The following is a 19,598-nucleotide window of genomic DNA, read 5'->3' on the forward strand; positions in this document are numbered from 1 at the left end:
GTCTTGCATCATTTTCCACTATAGAAGCAATTAGTCAGTGTTGAACACACTTAAAAAGAAAAATAACTAGCTACTAGCCTGTCATTTGGAATGATGTATTTTATTTCTAGACTCAGAACGCGATTAGACAGCAAACACACCCTGAACAGTTATTCAGGTTTTTTGTTTAATACCAAGATTAACAATAGGAACATATTTTCCTTTAATTTCAGCAACTTAGTTGTAGGTCATGTATCTGGGCGTAGCACTGAATTTGGCATACGACTTAATGACTTTGTTCACAGCTTCTAAGAAGTCTTTCTCTGTAGCAATTTTTCGACGTGCTCTGATGGCAAACATGCCGGCCTCTGTACAGACGCTGCGAATTTCAGCACCTTTCAAAGAAGAGGACAGATGGATTTAACACCTGCCCATTGCACACTTACAAACAGCGTACAAGTCATAGGATTCAACTTACCTGTGCTATTAGGACACAGTCGAGCCAACAACTCAAATCGTATGTCTCTTTCAACACTCATTGAACGAGCATGAATCTTGAATATGTGAGTTCGTCCCTAAAAAAAACAGAAATTTGAGGGTGCGAGAGAGGAGATAGAGCAGTGCTACTCAAAGTGGTGGTCCGTGGACCAGTGCCGGTCCGCGAGCCATTGGCTGCCAGTCTGCACACACATTGGAAAAACAAATTGCCGGTCCCACACATCAGATAGCTTGAGAAGCACTGAAGTAGAGTACTCAGCCTGTGGAATACCCCTCAGACGGGGAGACAGTCTTGTTTCCTACTCCACCTACTGGTAGGAAACCATAACACTCTTTCTGAACTGGCCTATTTGAGTAATAGAAAGCAAACAGTTTGTGGCGCACAGTAAAGAAACTAATTAGAAGTGCTCTGACAAGTCATCACAAGAGATCTCCTCTCTCATACTGCAAATCAAGAGAGGAGGGGGCTAGAACTTTATAACCTACTTCCTGACTTGGTCCAATAGAGTCTGGATTTGTTGAGTTGGGAGTACACTGCAAAGCACAGCTACTGTTCGGGGCTTTGCCTATGGGGATGGACTCTCATGCTTTTTTTGCACATTTGAACTTCAAGTGTACAGCTCCTGGAGAGGTGGTGGCATTCTCACTCTCTAAACTGCAGCAGAATATTAAAGTCTGAAACAACTACTGCTTTGCTCTCTGTTTGCTTAGCACTGAAAACAAGCAGTTCTAACCTCAAGATCAGGTAAGCTAAATTCAATCTTCCTGTCCAGTCTCCCGGGCCTCATCAGTGCTGGATCCAAAGTATCAGGTCTGTTTGTTGCCATCAGCACTTTAATATTGCCTCTTGGATCAAATCCATCCAGCTGGTTGATCAGCTCCAGCATAGTACGTTGCACTTCATTGTCTCCTCCAGCCCCATCATCAAAACGAGCACCTGCAGAGAAACCATTGCACATCAAGATGTGGAAAAGGCACTTCTGTAGTGAGGATAAATCCCATTGCAGTTACCAAGAAACAAATGAAGGATATGTTATATCAACAGTCACAGCTGTATATGAATGCAAGACAATTACCAAAACAAAATGGTTTATCCATTCTTATCTGGAATGCATCATCTTCAGCTAAGAGGAAGATAAGCAGGCAAAATATTTTTATCCCTTGTCAGAGAGATGGTTATTGCTATCCTTGATGAGGAACACATCTACTTTTCTTAGGTTTACAAAATCCATATAATTTTCCCCAAAGCAAAGTTTACATTCAGTTTAATTTTTTGTTAAACGTTTAAGAAAAATGTTTAAGAATTAAATTGTACAGTAACTTGCTTGTACCGTATTTGTAAGAGATCCTGCCTTAAGTTTAGTCACTTTGTATTTTGATTATAGAAATAAATGACTTCAGTTCAGGATTAAATGTGTTCAGATTTTATTAACTATTTCTTGATAGTTCCTTCTGCAGTATATATACTTGAACTGAGGTTAAAGTAACAGTTTTCCTAAGTTTTAATGATTTACAAAGCTGTGATTTATGGAATGCAAGTCCTAATAACAAGGAATTACAGGGTGAAAAGAGAATCATAAAATCAAGGAACTGGCATGTAATTTTTTAAAGTTTAAAGATTAAAAACTATGCATGCTGCAAGCATACCTCCAATGGCATCGATTTCATCAAAGAATATAAGACAAGCTTTCTTAGTTCTGGCCATTTCAAAGAGTTCACGAACCATTCGAGCTCCCTAATAGAGAGGATAAGATTTTGTTACAGACAGGCTGGCTCAAGATTTTAAAGCAAACAGTGAAGCTTTCCAAGTGGTAATCGTAAGTTTCCAATTATGAAACAACTCCTACTTTTTGATTTGCACATATCTGTGCAACTCTGGCAGGTTTGGGTGCCCCCAGGATACTTTACCCTGGGCTTACACAAGCACCAACACAGCGATTTTAGATTTTTTTTTTTTAAGTTCTTACGAGTTTTGTGCTGGTGGACACTTCCAAACCAGCTGCCCTGTAAAATAAAGGTCACTACTTTTGAACTTCAACCAGTAGTAGTACAAGCTGCCAACAATAATGTTTCACTCTAATACAGTGCTTTTCATCCACGGATCTCAATATGCTTTGCAAAGGTGATCAGTATCATTATGCCAATTTTACAGCTGGAGAAGTGGAGGCACAGGGAGGTGAAGTGATTTGTCCAAGGTCGCCCAGCAGCCAGAAGCAGAAATAGAACCCAGGTCCTTTCATGTCCCAGGCCAGCGTTCTGTCCATTATGCCACATACAACTCAACCCTGAACTACAGAGACCACCTACATGGGTGGGGCAGGTAGTTCAAGTTTGATATCTATCCTCTCTTAGCTGCTACTATGAGCCAGCTATCATGGTCGTTTTTGATAGGGACGTTGTCATCTCTTTCATACAGGCTACTGACCAACTGCCAAATGATAACTTTTGGCTTCCAACATGACCTTGGAGCAAAAGCATCATATGTAATCACAAAACCTCTCACCTATCTGGTTACCCTTGTACAGTCTACACCAGGGGTGGGCAAACTTTTTGGCCCAAGGGCCACATAGTGGTGCGAAACGGTATGGAGGGCTGTGCCTCCCCTAACAACCTGGCCTCTGCCCCCTACCCGCTCCCTCCCACTTCTCGCCCCCCCTCAAAACTCCGACCCATCCAACCCCCCCCCTCCTTGTACCCTTACCACCCCCTCCCAGGACCCCCTCCCCCCCCCCAAATCTCCACCCCATCCAACTGCCCTCTGTCCCCTGACTGCCCCCCCGGGTTCCCTTACCATGTCGCTCAGAGCAGCATATCTGGCTGCTGCGCCGCCCGGCCAGCGCCAGACACACTGCCCTGCATGAGCAGGCAGCCCCGCTGCCCAGAGTGCTGCCCACACGCGACATACCTGTGGCGGGGTGGGGCCGGGGGCTAGCCTCCCAGGTCAGGAGCTCAGGGCCTGGGCAGGACAGTCCCATGGGCCGGATGTGACCCGCAGGCTGTAGTTTGCCCACCTCTGGTCTACACAGTGGCATACACCTACTTTATCCAGTGCTGCCATGAACTGGTGCACAGTTTGAGAGTGTGGAGCAGCAACCTGGTTATATGTGAAGACCACACACCCAAAAACCCCCCCCAAACCGCTACAGGTGTCACAAATTTTAAGAGTACTCCATTCACTAGAACTGTGTGAGGCCACAGTGGGTTTGAGTCACTTCTGTGAGAAGCTAATGATAATTCAGGGTGGGATTTTCAAACCATTCAGCGCTGACCCAACGCCAATAAATGTTTTTGAAAATTTCAGATGTAGAGTAACCAAGATTTTGAGATTTCACTATTTTAGGGTTGCCAGACTATTATCTGCAATTATTTGTTTGATAGTTTTTATGCCTCCTTGAGTCTACGAAACTTAGTTCATTCAGCCGCAATGTCTATTAAAATGCTTGGCCTCCACCACTAGGAGTCTGCAGTTTGCTCCACCTTTTACATAGTATTTGGTATTACCTCTCCTACATACTTCTGCACCAATTCAGATCCAATCACTCTGATGAAGCAGGCATCAGTCCTATTAGCAACAGCACGGGCACAGAGGGTTTTGCCTGTACCAGGTGGTCCAAAGAGAAGTACTCCTTTGGGAGGCTCAATCCCAAGGTTAACAAACCTCTCAGGCTGCGAAGGGAAGAAACAGGAGATAGAATCTTTATGTGAAGATCGGTGATAAATCAGTTTTGCGAATAAAATAAAAAATAAACCAGTCCATTTTCACTGAAAAGCTACTTTTAGTTTTGCTGGGATATTTACATTCAGACATCTCAGTACTTGGAAAGGCATGACAAGTCATCATATGAAGAAAATGTTATCAAAACACTGAGTCGCAATCTACGAGTTACTTACATGAAGCAGAGGGGTTTCAACCACCTCTCTCAGCTTTTCAATCTGTTCTTTGCAACCACCAACATCGCTGTAAGTGACATCAGGTTTTTCCTCTACCTGCATAACAAACAGATACGTGCACATTTGAACAACTTGCTATTGCAATAGCAGAATTCAGCCAGAGAAGTCAACACTTTAAGTTAAGCAAGTTTGAAAAAGCATAATAAGCCAAGGAAGTTCTCACCTGCATCATAGTAACAGTTGGGTCAATCTTTGGAGGCAAGGGGATATGGATCTGATACTTGTTTCTGTCCACACTGGTGGGAGGGTGTAAGAGCAGCATTATTTTCATTTTAATACTCCTCACATGAACACAACTGAACTATAATTTAAACAAAAACCCTCTGTAATGATAAAATCCTGCTGGTTCTCTTTTCTCCAGCATCAGCCTGAGCCCATCCCTACAAAACTAAGATTTCCCATGGAAAGGAATTCCAAAGTCTGTTTTGAAAAAGTAGAAACAGCATTTTGGACATTTGGAAACAGTTCCAAGCTGCCCAGAGCCGCAGCAGATCACCAAGCAGGCAGTTGGGAAGCCTAGGCATCCATGGCTTCCAGGCTGCTGAGAAGTCACAAGCCTGGAACCCCAAGTGCCAAGGAGCCGCAAGCCTGGAGTTCTCTGCTCTCTATCAGCCTGCTGAAGTATTTGGAACCTGAAAGCCCGGGCCGCCAAGAGGTGGGCAGGCAAGCTGGCAGGAAACTAATAGTTTTGAAACCTGCCTGGCAGGCAAGTTTCCATCTGAACCCTGCCTGGTTTCCGTCAGAATTTCATCCTGCAGAACATTCCAATTTTGACAAATCAGCGTTTTCCAATGGAAATCATCAGAAAAGTTTCCCATTAACTCTACTACTGTGTATACAATTACATTTTAGTGATATCAGATTACACTTAACCAGGATTGAATAGGATTGTTTGCAGAAAACTAAACCATGAGACTAAATCATTACACCTTAAAGGAAAGGAAGCTTCTGTCTACAGTTAGACTTACTTATCTTAGAAGTCTATGTCTTTACTTACCCAACTCTCATCCCCTCTTCAATGTCAGTAGGTGCTACCTGATCGCTAAGGTCCACCACAAATTTGGCAAATTGTTTGACATTGATAATGTACTTGGGATCCTCGGAATCTGCATTGATTATCTTCGTACACCTAGCAAAAGACAGTTAACTAATGCAGGCCACAAGTTAGACAAATGAAGCTTCTTGTTACTTCCACAAGCATCAGTTATTAAAGATGCTTGGTTTGTACTCTAAGTGCCTTTATGAAATCATATAGCTACGGCTACTATTTTGTCATAGATATTTTTAGTAAAAGTCACAGACAGGTCACAGGCAATTAACAAAAATTCACGGAAGCTGTGACCTGTCTGTGACTTTTACTAAAAATGTCCATGACAAAACGGGGAGGGAGGAGGGTCCAGCACCTTGCCCTGCTGTGGCTGGGAGCTGCGGGGGTCCCCCGCATCCACGGGGACTGGGTAGCTGCGAGGACATTCCCCTCCACCGCCCACGGCAGCTGGGTAGCTGCCAGGGGATTCCCCCCACCTCTGATGGTGGCAGGGGTACCCCACAGCTCCTGGCCACTACGGGAGGTAGGGGTACCCTGCAGCTCCCAGCAGCTGTGGGCTGAAGTCACGGAGGTCTGTGAAAGTCACGGATTCCATGACCAAATCGTAGCCTTACATATAGCTAGTATGTTTGTGATTTTATTGTTGTAGTGCTGTAACTCCTAATTCTATCACTATTCCAACTATGGCATACTTCTCATATTTCACAAAGGTTAACATCTGAGCATTTAGATACCACGAGTGGCACCTTAGAAATACATAAGAATCAATTTAAGTTTTTACCAGGTGTCATGTGGGAAGAAGACAGGTGCTGCAAACAGAATTATAAATACTATGTATTTTATAATACCACGTAGCTCAAATGACAGGATCCACAGAACATACACACCTGGCTACCTGTAGTGGCTGCTCACTTTGGAGAGTTTGCTTATCTGCAGCCAGATCCCAGAGGGCAGGAGGGGCCAGGCCTGTGTCTGACTCCTTGATCCCTACATAGAAGATAGCACAGTTAGAAGGAAAAGCCAGTTCACTGATCACATCAACGATACTTCACTCTCAGTGTTCTACAAACATTACCCACCAGTCACATCAGAGAAAAGGGCATATGCTGAGAGGAAGCTTTTACAGGTACTTTAAATGTGACCTGCAAAGGGAAAACTGCGGGATTTATGCCAGTTTATTTCATGATGTTCCAGAAACAGAGGCTAAAAAGCTCCCACCCCTATATATATTTTTTGTATTAGAAACTCAGGTCTTGTCTACCTTGTTCTTGCTTGGCAGACTTTATAGACAACTGGAGAACTAGTACAATGACAGTAAACATACCAGAGAAGTTAATCCTGATTTAGAGGGAAAGTGATTTTTATTCAAAGTATTGTAAAATTTATAATTCAACTACCTTGTAAGTAAGTACTTGGAAGAAGAAACCTTTTTCAGATTTAACACTCAGCCCGTCAAGTCAGAACTGAGAGCTCACAAACACACATCCGAGCCCACCACCACATCCAACATAAAAACAGGGAAGATAAAACTCAATATTCCTGGTATTTTTAATGTATTTTAAAAAAGGGGGGGAGGGTGTTTTTAGTGACTTTTCTGGCTTCTTTACATACCATAAAGCAGCAGAAGAGGGCATAAATCCAGATTTCCCACCTCCCCTTTGCAGATCACCTTTAAGAGTCTTAAAGCCAAATCTGGAGCTTAGATACGAAGTATATATGAAACACAAGCATAGTATCCAGTTTTACAGGTGATGGACATTCAATCAAGAAATCAGAAATAGGCCCTTAACATGTAAGAGATCCATGACAGAATATTTTGCTTCATAGAAGATGTGATTTAATGAAAGCATAACATGGTGAACTTAGTTATAATGCACATAGAGTCTCAGAGTTTAAGGCCAGAAGGGACCACTAAATCATCTAGGCTGACCTCCTGTATATCATAGGCCATTAACACCGCCCAGCACCTGCACACTAAACCCAACCACCAAAATTAGACCAATGTACTACAGCCCACAGGAGACTAGACTATCCTGTGCCACAGGCAGAGATTTGGAAGGACTGAAGTGTACCAGTGCCTGAGTCCCTGCAATGGCAGAGAAATGATTACATGATATACACCCAAATAATACTGGCAATTGACCTGCACCAACACGCTGCAGACAAAGGAGAAAAACACCTATGGTCACTGCCAATCTGACCTGAGGAAAATTCTTTCCTGACACTACACTTGGCCATGAGCCTGACACTTGGCCTGACACTACACTTGGACCATAAGCATGTGAGCAAGAACAAGCCAGCCAAGCACCTGAGATAGAGAATGCTTGGTGCCACCTCAGAGCCACTTGCCCTCCCCGTTCAAGGTCATCCCCAGCTGTGACCATCCCTGATGCTTCAGAAGATGATTTAAAAAAAACTTTCACAGAACACGTTGGGGAGGGAGTTGGAATTTCTCCCTGTCCCCTGCCTTTGATTGGCTGAAACCCTGAAGGACTAGTTTTAGGACCATAAGACAAACTGGAAGTGAGCCCCAGGGATGTTGAGCCATACCCACTACCATCACAACCAAGCGGGTCATACAACTGCACTCATAAATTTGTCCAGCTGTCTCTTAAAATGAGTTAAGTTGTTTGCCCCTACACCTCCTATTAGGAGACTGTTCTAGAACCTTACCCCTCTGATGGTCAGAAAACTTCTAATTTCCAGCCTGAATTTGCTCATGGCCAGTTTATACCCATTTGCTCTTCCACCTCTCCACCCTTCCTGGTATTTACCCCAATGTATTTATAGAAAAAAATCATACCCCACTCAGCCTTCTTTTTATGAGACTACACAAGCCAAGCTCTTCTAGTCTCCTCTCATAATATAGGCTCTCCATTCCCCAATCATCCTAGTAGCTATTCTCTGCTCCTATTCCAGTTTAAATTCATCTTGCGTAAACATAGGTGACCAAAATTGTACACAGCGTTCCAAATGAGGTCTTACTAGGGCCTTCTATCGTGGCATTAATCTCTCTCTCTCTCTCCTGGAAATGCCTTGCCTAATCACACTTCTTAGGATCACATTTGCCTTTTTCATAGCTTCATCACACTGGCGGCTCATAGTCATCCTGTGATTAACCCACACACCCAGGTCTCCCTCCTCTTCTGTCACTTCCTACTGATGAGTAGAGCCCTGCAAATCCACGGATACCCGTGGACCATTTTTGCGGTTAGTGGATCAAATGCAGATACAACTGCACAGGGCTCTACTCACCGGCGGTGCCTGGCCCGTGGCATTCTGCTTGAGGTCATTACTAAAAATATTAAATAAGATTGGTCCCAAGATTGATCCCTGAGGAACTCCACTAATAACATAACTCCAGTTCAATAATTCACCTTTCAGCACAACCTGCTACCTACTCCCATCTAGCCAATTCCTTATCTACCTTACAATGTTGTATTGATCCCCTCTTCCCTCATTTAACTAATACTTTCCCATGTGGTGCTGTGTCAAATGCACTTCCCTTATCTAAAAAAAAAATTGGTTATTTTCTCAAAGAAGGAAATCAGTTTAGTCTGGCATGATCTACCTTTGGTAAAAGCATGCTGCATTAACTCCTCTTTACCAGTTACCTCTGAATTTAACTATTCTTTCCTTCATGATTTGTTCTAAAACCTTGAATACTACTGAGGTCAGATTAACAGGTCTGTATTTCCCAGATCACCTTTTTCCCCCGTTTCCTAAATACATGTATGATGTTGATTATACTCCAGTATGATCCCCGGATAGATTTATTAAAAATTCTTGCTACTGGAAAGCAGTAATGTATGCCAGTTCTTTCAGTATTCTGAGATGGAAACTGTCTGGTCCCCCCAAACTGAGTACATTAAACTCTTTACATTCTTCTTCCACCTCAGATGTGAAAATTTCCATTTCTAGACGCTCATTTCCATCAGCTATATTGCCTTTATGCACATTTCATATTAGCATTGTTATTGAAAACTGAGGTAAAATATTCATTTAGTTTTTGGGACATACATAAATTATCTTTAATCTCCTATCCCACAGTGCATAGTGGCCCAATCTCATCCTTCCTTGTACTTTTTATTTATAACACAAAATAAATAAGAAGAGGGTTTTTTTATAATTTCCTTAACAAAAACTAATTCAGCTTGGCTTTTAGCAATTCTCACTTTATTCCTGCATTTACTAACCTCCAGGATGTAGCTTTCTTTGCTAATCACCCCTTTTTCCATTCCCTATAGGCTCTCTGCTTACTCCTAATAACCTTTTTGATATGGTTATTCATCCAGCTGGGTCTTGAACATTTCCATACAAGTTTATTTTCCCCTTTCTTGGGATGCAAATTTTAGATAGTTTTTGTTTAGTTGACTTGAAAAAACTCAAAGCCTCTTCTGCATTTAAGTGCTTGAGCCCTTCAGTCTGGGGACTTCTTTAACCCTTTCACTTAATTTCCCAAAGTCTGCTCTTTTGAAATAAAAAAATCACAGTTGTTTACCTGGTTTTGATTTTCTTAAAGTAAAATTTAATGGAAAGATGAGCACTTACCAGTGAGCTCATTAATTTTCTTAAGTAGCTGCTGAATATCATCTTCTACCTGCTTAATCTGCCTTGAGTATGTGCTCTGGCCCTGGAACAGAAGAATAATTGTGTGCACTTCAGTAACTTAAGAAAAACATGTACACATATTTATGTATATTAGACGGTTACTATGTTCTGTTGAGATGGTCAATATAGTTAATGGTTAACCTCAGAGATTAACTTGACCTTGATCTGTAGTTTTTTAAGTCAGTATTTGGCTTGAAAAACAGTACTGATATTAAAACACAGAGTCAAATGGTCCATTGTTACATACACGAGCCAAAATAGACGTAAATTATATTAATTTAATTCTCACATTCAGGCCCATTTCATTTACACTAAGGCACATAAAATTCTCTAGAAGTATAAATGAAATTCAGGCCACTGATAGTCAGATATTTTAAAATAGAAATACAAGAAATTGCAAACTTAAGTTATTTGGTCATAGTTCCTTCACAGACCAGTAATATTTAAATCTGTAGGGGTTTTGTTGTTTCTGGGGTCAGGAGAGAATGCTTTAGGGGAGAGAGGTTGCAGAGATGGAGTAAATTTTAAGGAGGAAGAGGGAAACAGATTTACTGATTTTTTTCCAAAGAAGATCAGTTTCGAAGATACTGTTTTGCCTTGATTCAGTTAATTAGATTTTCATGATTTTCTTTACCATTCTAGTAATGTAGGGTACTTACATAGGTTTTCAGCAAGGCAATATCCCCTTCATCCAATGCTGAAACAAGATACACAAGAATTAGCTTTCAGTTGTAAGAACAAAATTAAATGTATCTAATTTGTTTCTAAAGATATGAATTCATGCACCCATAGAACCCCTTTGATATGGGGAGGAGGAAGGGTTGGTGTTATTTTGTTTTTTTTAAACACTAAACCAGAGTACTGTGCCATAAAGCTAGATATCCAAGGACAAGCAAGAGTTAGACAAGTTCTTCAGCTACTTGCAGGGATGAAGTAGTACTGCATTGTTATTTATCACACACCCACAGTGAGTTAGATATCTCAATGACCAACATGAAAGCAGTCTGTCCAAAAGAGTTTATGAGCTAAAGAGTCTATATATAAACAAGGGATTGGAGAAAAGGAAGTAACAAATAAGCAAACTGATCAAGTTCTGCTTCTTGACAGTCTCAACAACTGTCCAAAATCCAGATGTCATTTGTTCTGACACTAACCTCTCATAGATACTTGTACAACTGTACATACCTAAATGCATACTTGAACACCAAGTAATTGATTACCAGCATAACGCTGGATTTCAGGGGTGGGAAGAACAGGACCCTATCTCAAAATCTAAGACACTCTTGTGCTGAAGTTACCAACAAACAAGGAGTAGGAGTCTTTACATCAATACAATAATTTGATTGTTAGAGGGCATGACATGACACAAAGGTTTTGCTGGTGAGATATAGAGGTCCCCCCAAAAGCATGATTCCCTCCCAGTTTATTCAGTGCTTGACAGCAAAGTAGATGGTGTTGGTGCGTGAGCACAGCCACAAACATGTTTGCTACACGACGCTCACATTTCTGAGCGGTCCTCACTGCAGACAGCACTGGGGGCTGATGTTTACTCACATACTGCTTTTTCCATCAGCAGATCTCCAAGTGCTTCACAACCGTTAATGTAGTTATCCTCCCAATACGCCTGGGAGGTAGGGAAGTGCTATTACCCCTGTTTTATGGCAAGGGAATGGAGGCCTGGACAGATTAAGGGTGGGATCCACAAAGGTATTTGGGTTCCTAAACCCTAGATTTAGGCACCTAAGTCCCAAGGAACTCCCATCAAATCCTGCACGCACCTAAGCTCCAGAGCAAATCATGAACCGGGGAATGATAGGCATTTGGCCTTATCTCACATGAGAGTCCCAATCCACGAAGCAGCCTCTGAGCACACCTACCGGATCAGGTCCCACTCAAAATCTGGCCAGAGAAGGAGGAGGAGCTGGTAGTGCTGCAGCCCACCTTCTCAATACATAGATAAATCATGAAATAGTCACTGGGTTAGAGAAAGTCCAGTCGTTAGGGCACCCACACAGAAAATGGGAATTCTAGGGTTCAGCCCCGCCCCCATTCCAATGACTCCTTTAGCCACACTGGAACACCTTCAACTGGAGAGACTGACAGAGCCCCACATGAGCATATCCAGTAGCTCAGTGGTTAGCGCACCCACCAGAAAGATGAGATTGGAACAGGGGTATCCCACCTTTCAGGAGAGTGCTAATACTGAGCTAAAAGTTATAAGGTGCACACAACCCCCTGTTTTGTGGAGTGAGGCAGACACCTAACACATTGCTGGGTCCACTTTGCTAAGTACTTTTCCCCCAGCCGGGACTTAAGCGCCTACCTTTGAGAGTGGTGGGGTTTAAGGTCATGCTCTCTGGTTAGTGTCTCCCATTGACTTAGGCAGCAATCTGCCTAGCATGCCGAGTTTGTGTGTCGCATTCATAGCCACGTCCCTCCCCCTGCTCATAGTATAACGAGAGTAGGACCCAAACTCGAGCTTCGTAGAGTTCAGTGATTTTCTCCACACTGCGATGCCCAACTCCCTTTGAAGATCCCACCCTTGAGGGTACGTCGACATGGGGATAAAAGCCCTGCGGCACAGCTACCCTGGCACAAACCAGCTGACTCCGGCTCCGGGACTCAAGTTGCGGGTCTAAAAATTGCTGGGTAGACGCTGGGGCTCAGGCTAGAGCCCCAGCCCTGGGACCCTCCGCTCCCACGTCTACACCACCTTTTTTCAGCCCCGGAGCCCAAGCCCAGTGAGCCCGGGCCAGCCGCAGCGTAGACGGACCCGAGCGAGCTGCCCCGGGGGGCTGGCAAGTCACACGGGAGCCTGGGGAAGGCTGGGCAGGCAGCTCCTGGCCCTTCAGAAGTCAAGTGGGACCCGGAGTCCCGGGCGCTGCCTGCGCGAGCCGAAGGAAGTCACAGGCTCGCTCCGCGGCTCGGCTCCCTGCCCACCTCGCAGGCCCCGGGGCGCTCGGCGGGGCTAGAGACGGCCCGGCACGGCCGCACAACCTGCCAGCTCGAGGCCCCGCGCGGCTGCGGGTGTCTCCGGCGCAGCGAAGCCCGGGGGGGGGGGCACCGGGAGAAGGGCCCGGGCAGAAGGGGCGGGGGCGGGATAGAGGCCCCCGGATGCCCCGCAGCCTGGGCTGGGGCGAAGGGGATACGAGGCCGCCCGGCGCCTCACCGCGGATGGGTTTATCCTCCTTCTCCTCCTCCTTGGTTTTGCGCTGATCGGCGCCCAGATAGTCCGGCATCCCGGCGGCCACACGGATCCCCTCAAGCGTCTCCTCCCGGTCCCGACACACTGCGCAGGCGCCGCCCCGCCTCCGGATGCATTACACAGCACCTCACCCGGCTTCCGCTCCGGCCGCGCTGAGCCGGGGCCACAGGTCCAGTCCCAGAAAGCAGCCCTGCGGGGGGCAGTATTCGGTGCAACCAGCCGGAAGACGGAAGCGGCTCTCGTGCAAGCGAGTTCTGTTCCCCCAGCATCGCTTCCGGCAGAGAGGGAGTGGTGCCACAGGGCTTTCTTCCCCCGCTCTCGAGTCCCAACTAGCGGGGTTCCTGTGCCTGGATGTCCACGCCCCACACGAGGCAGCCTGCCCTGCTTGCTCTCCTCGTGCCCTGGTCCCCGCTCCAGCCCCTCACGGGAAGCAGGGCTGCAGGAAAACAAGGCACCAGCATTAGGCCTGCAGGGGGCCTCTAATGTGCAGCTCCCAGTGTGGCCCCTCAGGGACCCCAGCTGCAGCTTGGCTTAAAAACCATGAGCATTTTAAAAATGCATATTGGGATCTTTTCTTTTGCCTTCTGCTCTGAGCCCTCAGGTGCAGGGAGCTTTTGCCTTTTCAAGCCCCGCCCCGCCGCCCCGCCCCGGACATCTGGATTTTTTTTATTTTGGGTAGTGAAAGCTGAGATTCTCCTGTAATCACGTGACTCCAGGAGCTGGGACTTTAAGCAAAACACCAAATATTGTAAGGCATGACAGTGGGCAACGCTGAACTTCATGCTTCGATTCAGTATCCCACCAACTCCAGCTGCAACTGTTTTGTACTTGACAAAGCTGTTTTTGAATTCTGCATCTAGAAGGTTTTCAGGCCTGAAATATTTATTGGTCACACACACAATCACCACAGTTTGTGTCACAAGCAGCGCAGCATTATTATTTTATGAGAACGCTGGGTGCACAACTGACCAGGCTAGGCTATCACCCACTATGCCTCTTCGGGGAATTTGTGGGGCTACCACATGTAATCTTCTTGACCAAAAACTACAGCAGTTGAGTAGGGCCTCAAGCTGCACAGAGACAGCATTTGATGCAACTTTATCTTGTGACTGCAATGTTTAAGTGTTTGTGGGGGTTTGAGGGCTTTTTAAAAAAAATACGTTTCATTATGTTTTCTAAACAATTTTTATTAGCTTGACAAAGTACTTTGTGTAATAGAATGCTAAACTATATTATGATCAACCACTAGCTGGCACCATGTGTAACATACCTTATTTAAGCTCACAACAATTACCTGGCAGTGTATTAAAGGATCTTATAGAACAGGGGTTCTCAACCTTTTTCTTTCTGAGGCCCCCCATAACATGCTATAAAAACTCCAGGGCCCAGCGTGGGTTGTGGGAGGAACTCAGGGCTCTGGGCTGAGGGTTTTGGGCATAGGTGTAGTTTGACTTCTAGGGCAGGGGCAGGGGCCAGCAGGGCTCAAGCCAGCTCTGCATGGTGGGGTCTGGGGAGGGAGCATCACCTCCACCCCGACTCACCTCAGCAGCCCACCCACCTGTCTGCGTTCTGTGTGCAGGTAGGAGCATAATCAAAAATTATAACTCAAAGGTGGGGTGCTCAGCTCAGAAAGTTTGAAAACAGGATGCAGGGAGGGGGTAGCTAGGGACTGTGTGCAGGCAGAGGGGTAGCTCAGGGTGCAGGGAGGGGGGTAGCTAGAAGCTGTGTGCTGGGAGGGCTCCCCTGTAGTCCTTATTCCCTGAGGGCTCTGCCAGCCACAGAGCTGGGTTCCCCCCCGCACCCAAGTGGCTTTACTGGCTGCATGAACAAAGAGGGCTGGGAACCGAGGAACAGCTTCAACCCCTAGCACCAGCAGCAGCAGATGAGGGAACACCACGGTTGCCTGTTCCATGGCACCAGCCAGAGCAGCAGCTGTCCCGCACTGCCAGGCTCTGGCTTCCCACCTCCGAGCTGACCAGGGGGCAGGGAGAGAAGGGGGGGGGTTGGAGATGCCCTGCTCTTGCACTGTACTTTAGGGTGAGAGGGCAACACCCACGTGTCCTCCCAACTCTGCCCATAACCCAGAGCTTCTGCTCTGTGGGGAGCACCAGGGCTCTGGAATTCAACCCTGCTGCTCCTGGCTTCAGCCCAGCAGGAGGCACTGGGGATCAGGGCTTCAACCCCATGGGGGGCACCGAAGACCAGGCTCTGGGTTTTAGCCGTGGGGCACTGCAGCCCACCTGAAAGGGTTTGCGGACCCCTATGGGGCCACACCCACCTGTTGAGAACCTCTGTCATAGAAGACACATCTCTAGTGTCTCTCTTTGGGAAGGAAGATCTGTAGCCAGTCCATATCTAGTGCAGAAGCCTGACCTGCTAATAGCAGTCCTGCAACCTACAGTGAAGAAGACATACATGACATGGTGTCAAGAGTAAGCTAATGCCATAGGAGAAGGAAAACAGAAATAAACATTCTTCACTGCCCCAGAGAACTTCAGCTTTGATTGTTCATCCAGAAGGTGACATAGAAGCAACATTTTGCAAGATTTCGCATTACTACAAAACTCCATAAGGAAACTGGAGATATTCAGGTATCATCTTTAATTTATGCTATGGGGAAGCACAGCACATTAAAAAAAATCTTTTACCTTTACTGAAGACAGTCAAAGAGTTTTGCCTATGTTTGATGCATAGTTTATACCTCAGAGAAATGTGGTTTATGAAAGAGTACGTTTGCACCAGAGAATTCAGGAACCAAAAGAAATGTTGACTTTTATAAGAGCTTTTCTTGCATTGGCTGAAAACTTTGTTTTTTTGGCTGCAAAACAAGAAAATATCAGAAACAGGCTGGTTACTGAGTTAACACACAAGAACCTCTCACAGCAACCACAATTAAAGACAGACTTAAATCTAACCACTGCTACACAGATAGCAATGTGGTCAAAACTAGTCAGACAGCAGAACAAGAGACAAGAGCAATTTGAAAAATGTGAAATAAGCTTAGAAGCTGTAAGCAGTCACACCAGGAGTGCTAGAAACCATTACCATAAAAGCCCTGAGGATAAGGACAAATTCCAGGCAGACTACAAATGCTTTCAAGCTAAATGCACAAGATGTGGAAAATTTCATAGCTCAAGAGATGTGTGTCCAGCTAAAGGTGAAATATGCAACAAGCATTCAAAATATGGATGCTTTGCAACTGTTTCTCTTATTTGGCAATTAGGCAATTGACTGTTGCAGGCAACCAATATCCATTGTTTCTCAGATCTATCACAAGTGATGACACAGAGCCTGCATGGAGAGAGAAAATGAATGTTCATGGAAACATTGACTTTAAAGTCTACTCAGAAGCAGACAGAATAGTCGTATCAAAAGAAACATACAATTCTCCTTTCAGAGCTGAAATCAACTGACCCAGCCTTGACTAGCTCTGGAGATGTTCTGAACTACATGGACTAGTTCACCACATAAACAACTTAAAGACAAAAGCTTTGCATAAAGTGTTCATGTGATCAAAGGTTCAAAGACCAACAACTGCCTCAGCCACAGCATAATAGCCATGATAGTCCTAGTGAGAAAAGTGGAAAACCTCAAGAGAATTTAGACACTGGACTTTTAAAAGGAGATCCAGTACCAATAACCTCAACACAATCAGTGGCAAATTAGCCACTGGGCCCACAGGCTTCCACCAACTGGGAGGCCAAAGTATGGCAGCGGGGCTGAAGTGAGGAGTGGGGGCTGATGGGGTGGGGGGTATATGATGGTTGGTTCTGAGCAGATGGGGGTGAAGGCTAGGAGGGTGAACTGAGGGCAGTGGGGGTCAATGAGGTAGGGGGGATGAACTGATGGGTTAGTAATTATGCGGGCTGCGGGGCTGAAGTGAGGGGGAGCCAAATTGAGAGTGGTTGGGTGGGGATAGAAGTGAGGAGGAACTGGAGGACAGGATCAATTGCTGGGCAGGAGATGGGCAGATGTGGGGGTGAGAGTTCCTGCAACAGGATCAATATCACTTTATCCAGTACACGTGGGAGAGTGGGCAACACTAGTTGTTAGAGCCCTGCAAATCCACAAATATCCACTTGATATCCATGGAACATTTTTGCAGATCAGATACGGATACAAATTTTGTATTTGTGCAGGGCTCTACTGATTGCCACATGCACACACCCTTTGGGGGTGGGGCAGGGGGAGTTCAAAAATCAAGAGACTGACCTAAAGCAATATTTATTTTTAAATCTCATGATTTTTTGGACTAATCATGATTTTGGGGGGTCTGATTCATAATTTTTGATGGCTTGAAGTTGACAATACTACATGAACAGAGAAGACAGCTTCTTGGGGCACAGGTTGTCCCAAGCCACTCTGCATCAGCTAAGCTCCTTCCCCACTGGGCTCACTGAGAATGCATGGATTGTTTCTCCCAGCACCATTACTGGCTCTGTCAGCATGTCCCCTTACTCTTGGGGGAATTCTATGCCATGCACGCATGCAGATTTCATGTCCCCCACAGATTTCTTTGCTTCCCTGCAGAAAAATGACTTCTGATATGGAAGCAGCAAGCGCGGTAACGCCCCCGTCCTCAGCAGCATGGGTGTGTCATTTCAAGTACCTGGAGCAGCGAGGGAGGCAGGGCTATGGAGGCTGTGACTGGTTCACACCCTGTGCCAGGCTCAGCTCCTAGTCCCGGCCCAGCTGGACTGGGGAGGACGGAACTTGCTCTTGCCCTGCAAGGAGTGGATGTGGCTGGGTCAGACCTACCCCTACAAACCTCCCCTGGCTGCAGGAAGCTCTGCACACCCACACCCCTATTTCTGCCCCCATCGCTCTCTGTTTGCCCAACCACCATGCATCCAGACCCCCATACCCAGACCCCAGTCCGCTGAGCCTCACCCCTCAGCACCCAGAAACCGCCCCCCCCCAACCAAGCCTCCTCACCAGAAGCCCCAGCTCACCAAGCCTCACCCCCTGTATCTGGAGCTCCCTGTATCCAGATCCCCTGCCAAGCCCCACCCCCCCACACATCAGGACCCCCATTGTGCCTCATCCCTGCATGCAGACCACACACCCCAGAGCCCTCTGCACTGGAACTCCCACCCCACTGAGCCCCAACCAGCTTCACCCAGATTCCCATCCCACCAAGCCCCACTCCCCCAGCACCCAGACCTCCTGCTGAGCAGCAGTGCCGGAACAATTTTTATAGGGGGGGTGCTGATGATGGAAATCATGTATTTTGGTGTTTGTTATTACTACTTTAAGGCAGGGGGTGCAGCAGCACCACCAGTACCATTAGTTCCAGCACCAGAGCTGCTGAGCCCCCACATCCAGACATCCTTCACCAAGCCCCATCCACCCACACCCAGACCCCCCTTGTTGAGCTCCAGCCATCTTCACCTGGACCCACCTGTAGGCTCCAATTCCCCTTACACCCAAAACCCCCCAACAAACCCCTATGCATCCAGATGCCCCCTGCACCCAGACCATCCACCAAGATGCCTGCACCCAGATTGCCCCACATAGAACCCACTCATCCCACACCTGGATTCCCCCCCCCCCCACACTAATCTCCTCCACACTTGGATCTTGCGGGGCTGAGCCTGCCTGCGCCACACCTGGATCGGACGTGCAAGCCAGACTCTGTCCCTCTGGCTTGTCATCTTGTTGTGCCTGGCACAGGGGGGCAGGGCCCAGGCGTGTTTCTGGGGCAGACCCCAGCTCTTGCGCTGCGTCAAGTGCCGCCTGAGCGCCTGTCTGCTGGGCTGGGGTGGGGGAGCCGCAAGGCGATCTGCCACCTCCGTGCAGCCCGTTGCCATGCTGCAGCCTCCACATTTATTCATTAACAAAACCATGCAGAATTTTAAGATATTCTCCACAGAATGGGTATTTTGCGGGCACAGAACTTTTCAGGGCGGACTTCCCGCAGGAGTGCCCCAGCCAGGCCTGGCTCGGCGGGGGCGGGCGCGGGGGGAGGAGAGGGGTTTCGTCTCCGTCACCCTGCTGACCGAGGGAAGACTGTGACAACGTGCCGCGCTGGGTCAGCCTCGTGGCTTGACCCGCCGCAGGAAGAAGGCGCTTCGCAGGCCGCAACGGCCCCGGCTTTGGGATGGCTCCTGCGGGCCGGCCACGGCCGCTAATTGTGCGCTGTGCCCTGAGCCGCCAGAGGGAGGCCGCTTCCAGCGCATGGGAGAGGTGGGGCGCAGAGCGACTGCCCAGCCGGGGGCTGCCCGAGCTGCAGCGCGGGAACGTCGCCAAGCGGGGCCAGTTCCGCTCCAGGGCTGGGGGCCGGGGGGCCGGTTAGCGCGTGACACG

The 19,598-nt window shown here is 46.8% G+C and overlaps 1 protein-coding gene across 1 annotated transcript; it reads right to left on the reverse strand.

Moving 5' to 3' along the window:
- Positions 1–81: 81 nt before the first annotated feature.
- On the reverse strand, positions 82–13,481 carry PSMC2 (proteasome 26S subunit, ATPase 2). The gene is made up of 12 exons (XM_084622938.1): positions 13,257–13,481; positions 10,747–10,784; positions 10,028–10,109; positions 6,364–6,463; positions 5,426–5,557; positions 4,592–4,664; positions 4,369–4,464; positions 3,979–4,143; positions 2,125–2,212; positions 1,212–1,414; positions 458–554; positions 82–374 (listed from the first exon to the last, which is right to left on the reverse strand). The coding sequence occupies exons 1-12, from the start codon at positions 13,324–13,326 to the stop codon at positions 217–219; spliced, it is 1,302 nt and encodes a 433-aa protein (XP_084479064.1). The 5' UTR covers positions 13,327–13,481; the 3' UTR covers positions 82–216.
- Between the last annotated feature and the right edge of the window lie 6,117 nt (positions 13,482–19,598).

Source organism: Lepidochelys olivacea, assembly GCF_965140295.1.
Source record: "Lepidochelys olivacea isolate rLepOli2 genome assembly, chromosome: 1".
Lineage (NCBI taxonomy): Eukaryota > Metazoa > Chordata > Testudines > Cheloniidae > Lepidochelys > Lepidochelys olivacea.